Source organism: Macadamia integrifolia, chromosome 14 (assembly GCF_013358625.1).
Source record: "Macadamia integrifolia cultivar HAES 741 chromosome 14, SCU_Mint_v3, whole genome shotgun sequence".
Taxonomy (NCBI): Eukaryota; Viridiplantae; Streptophyta; class Magnoliopsida; order Proteales; family Proteaceae; genus Macadamia; species Macadamia integrifolia.
In genome coordinates, this window is record NC_056570.1 from 6,183,487 (window position 1) to 6,187,960 (window position 4,474).

The 4,474-nt window shown below is 36.3% G+C and overlaps 1 protein-coding gene across 10 annotated transcripts in view; it reads right to left on the reverse strand.

Annotated features, from left to right (window-relative positions):
• LOC122062099 (sodium/hydrogen exchanger 8-like) overlaps window positions 1-4,474 on the reverse strand; it is a 109,894-nt gene that overhangs the window by 12,532 nt on the left and 92,888 nt on the right. For all 10 annotated transcript variants that reach the window (XM_042625747.1, XM_042625745.1, XM_042625744.1 and 7 more), the window contains 4 exons: window positions 2,248-2,379; window positions 1,939-2,157; window positions 1,621-1,827; window positions 1,160-1,421 (listed from right to left, as the gene is read on the reverse strand). In XM_042625747.1, coding sequence (XP_042481681.1) covers window positions 1,160-1,421; window positions 1,621-1,827; window positions 1,939-2,157; window positions 2,248-2,379 — 820 coding nt within the window. The remainder of the gene's footprint in view (window positions 1-1,159; window positions 1,422-1,620; window positions 1,828-1,938; window positions 2,158-2,247; window positions 2,380-4,474) is intronic.

Below are 4,474 nucleotides of genomic sequence, written 5' to 3' on the forward strand. Positions count from 1 at the left end.
AAAATGGCCACCGTGAATGCATAGATCGGGTCCTCCTAAGTAACATATAAAAAATTTACATAAATCTACTCTATTTGCAAGTATATTCTATTAAAAAAAAATGATTTTCGGGGAAGTTGAGACTTACCTTTTTAGTCCTAGCTGTCTTTCTTACGTAGATGAAGCAAGACCACCCTTAGATTCAACTTTGTTAGGCAAAAAATGGAAATTTCCACTGTTTCCCCAAATTTCCCACTCCTGGGAGAAAAAGCTAAGAAGAGAGGGTCGAATTCTGCTAAAGAAGCTTGGGTTTCTTTTCAAACTAATTTTTATAGGACCTGTTCCACCCAAAGTGTCGAACCAGTTGGTTTGGTCGAAATTTCCCGTGTTTCGAAATTTCGTCAAATTTGTCGAAACATGGTCGAAACCTGTGACTTTTAAAAGTCATAGGACACATCGTTTCAATCGAGTTCTCAAACCATGGCAGTCCCCCCTTGCCTTTATATAATACTCAATGTACTTACAGGGGAAAAGGAGACAAATACTTAGGAAAGAATAAAGTAGATAAGGAAGTAAATCTAAGCCCACTCTCAATCCATCGTGTGACAACTTTGTGACTTAGCATACAAGTTACTCAACTGACACACACGTAACCTTTGTACCCCCATGGTACAAAGGGTCCATATTACTTATTTAACAAAGATGATGTGTTATCAAACATTGTCTCCTATTTCTGGATTTTGACAAGAAGATGCTGCTGCAGATGGGATAGGGGTTTGTCCCTATTGTGAGTTATGTTGAGTTGTAGAGTTTAGATATACTTATGTTTTTGATTTTGTTTCCATATTGCTTATGACTTGACTTGGACAAGTAGGAGTTACTACTACAAACTCTATTTGCTGTAACTAAACATTATAAATAAAGGTTGAATGTCCACGACAGATACAAGCTGAGTTCAAGCTGAGTCTATCGTGGTTCTCAGCACATCCTCTCTCCCATTGTTCTCTCTTTCTTCTCTTCATAGATTCTGGTTTGCTTTCTCTTCGGTTTTGTTACAAAGACAATCATTTCAATAACACTGAGTCAATGTGATTAAGCTAAAAATTCAGCCGTCCAACTAATAGGATGCACCACAAGTACTACCAGCAAGATACTAAAATGAATCTACAAGAACCATTACCTGCTGTTTCTAGATTGATAAAGCTTAGCTCTCCATACGATGGCAAAAGTGCGGCTGGAGACGTAATCAGTTCCTGAACATCTTGGTTTTTTATGAACCCTTCCAATAGTAAACCAATTGAATGGTTTGGTACTTCTACAGTTTCACCCCTTATGTATATGCTCATCACTGATCTCTCTGCAACAAGTGCTCTCAATTCTTGCATTGGCATTTTCTCAAATATCTGAGGAAGTAAGAGTTTGGCTAAGACAATCACACTTTCCTGCAAAAGAAAGACGTCATATATAACATATGATCTGGTAATTTCTCAGGGATTGGGATACTATTACTCATGCAGCCCCCCAGTATGATTTTTCTATGAACCATTATAGACATACCCATTTTAATGAGTCATTAAATCATTATAAGGATAATAAAACAGAAAGATGAAATTATACCAAATGAAATGCCATCCCAATTACCTGCCAAAAGAAATCTTCTACAGCAGGGTCTGAACGGAGCACTGAGAGTATCTTTTCCACTTCAATAAAAAAACAGTGCAGAACAGAATCTGTGATCATGTCACAGATGTAAGGCTTCCCAACTAGAACCTCATACAGGCCCAAAGTACTTCCATGTGAAAATCTTGGATGAAGCGAGTGTTTGTTTCTCAGGATATTACTCTCCCACTGCCAAAAAGGGTTAAAAAACAAAAAAGATAAGATAAGAGTCATTAATTTTAACATATCCACGTAACCAGACAACCGATGTGCTGTAACTCACAACCAGAATTTTATTACCTTAACTACCCCATTTGAAATAAGCCATATCCCATTTGTCTTGGATCCCTCTTTGTACAGAGCAACACCACGGAATTTCATTATTTCTTTAGTATGACCCACTAGAGGATCACGGGCTACGGGAGGAAGAGCTCCAAGAAACGGATGGATTCCTAACAAATCGTTAACTTTCGGCATCTTCACCAAGGGAGGATTTCTTAAAAGTTTCTTCAAGTCAGTCTGGTAAGAGGGTTTTTTGAAGATTGTCATTATGAACTGTGAATTATAGGTATTAAACTGCAAAAGAACGAACAATCAGCGACAAATTACCTGAACAGCATCATGAAGATGAAGCATCTCCTTCTCTTCTAACAATCCAACTTTCTCAAGATTTTGGATGTATTCACTCAGATGTTGAAGAATCGAATGTGTCACTTGCCTTGTTTTCACAACACTCAAAACCTGAGAAAGTCCATTGAATCAAATTCATCTAGACTAATTAATAAAAAAAATGCATAACCATCTTAAAATGTTATATATATATATATATATATATGGGATTTTCTTATTGACACCGCACAAGGTGTCAAATAATTTGTGACATTACTTTTTTCCAACTTTTTCCAATGAGGGTATTTATTATCAATTCACATGTGCAATCGAAAAATGTGCATGACAATGACAACTTTGGATAATGATATAAACATAAGTCACTTTCAAAATATTACTGAAAACCTTTTTATACCCCTAACTTAGTATAAAACCATGCAGCTTCTTCTTTTGATTCCTGGTTTTCGTGAAGGGCCTTCTTTCTCGTCACTATGCCTGATGAAGCATAACACTTCACTATTTGCCACATGGTAGTTATGGGCTAGTCCATGTGATAGAGGACCAGGCAAGCACCTCATTGGTCCAATTTCAGCTTAAAATGAGTAGAGGAAGTAGCTAAAATTACAAAAGGTGCCATTTTGTATTTTATATACATCTCCATTTGATGGTATTTTGGTAATTTTACTAAAACTTTGAATCAGAGTTTGAGCACCTTCCTTTCTTACTTTGATCTAAAATTCAGCCATTGTGATGTATGTGGGGTCTTCTATCACATGGACGGACCAATGCACTGTCAAGTAGCAAATAGTGAAGCGTTATTACTTCGCTAGGCATAGTGATGCCTACAAGGACCCTTTTGTGAAAGCTAAACAATCAAATTGGCAAAAAACCTTGATGCCTAGAAGGACCCTTTGTGAAAGCTAAACAATAAAATTGGTAAAAACTTACCTTGGCCCTGCCAAATTTGACATTATGTTTTATTTAAAAAAGAAAAGAAAATCACAAATACTGTAGGAAAAACAAGTCTGCGTGTCTCCAATTACTATTCACCCACATTGAGAGTCAGCACTGAACTCTTACCTCATTTCCTTGCTCAGATAAGTTGATTACAGAATACAAAGAATCAGAAACTACTATTACGGAGTATGCTAGAATCAATAGGTTGTAGGATTAGTCAAACCATAAAACTAAAAAAATTTGAACTTGCCAGCATACTTTATGCCTTTAGGCTCTGTTATAACATATTGTGTGCAAACTCAAAGAACTCCAAAAAGACTCCAATGATTTTGATTTTCTGATAGACATAACTAAACCTAATCCAACTTGGAAAAAGCAGGGAAACATAACAATACACGGACTAAAATTACTAACTGAACTTAAAATCTGAATCTGACACAAACAGGAACTTACCAATAACAGTGAAAAACATATGTAGCATAAATACAAATTGTAGAATTGGCACTTAACATAACTACTAAAACTAGAAAAAAGTAAAGCCAGTATCATTAAAAAGGAAGGGGAAAAAAAGAAAAAAAAAAAGGAAAAAAAGAAAATCAGATTCACACAATAGTAAATTAAACAACATTACAACACAGATATTCTTTCTCAGATGCTCACTATGGAAGGAAGTCACTGGGGACATGCTCTCATCATTAAGAAAGCCAGGTCATTACAATTTTTAGGAATATCTTTCTTGTGAAAAACAAAGTCACAAGTTCTTTTTTGGAAATTTTTAAACTGAGCAGATAGGGATACCATGAAAATTGGGGACTCTATAACTATATGTGCATATCATTTTGTTCTCTTCTTGTTTTATTTTCTCCCTCCTTTTTAGGAGGGGTTGGTTGAGGTGAGGAATCCCACTATCAGGTTCTCTCTCTTTCATGTTTGTACTCTCTAGTGTCTAACTTATATATCTTAGCTTCACCTAAATTCATAAAAAAAAGGAATTTGATTGATATATATATATATATATATAAAGCATACAAAACCGTTTGAGCTCAGGCTTTTAACTGCAAGATTAGTGTGTGAAGCATACAATGGTCTGCGTAACCAGTCACGAGGCTCCCACCAATGTGGGGTCTGGGGAGGGTCATAATGTACGTAGACTTACCCCGCTACGTGGAGAGGATATTCCCCGACTCGAACCTGCGATCACTAGGTCATAATGGAGCATACAGCCATACAATGGTATGGAAATAAATAAAAGGATCCCACTCCCCACCCC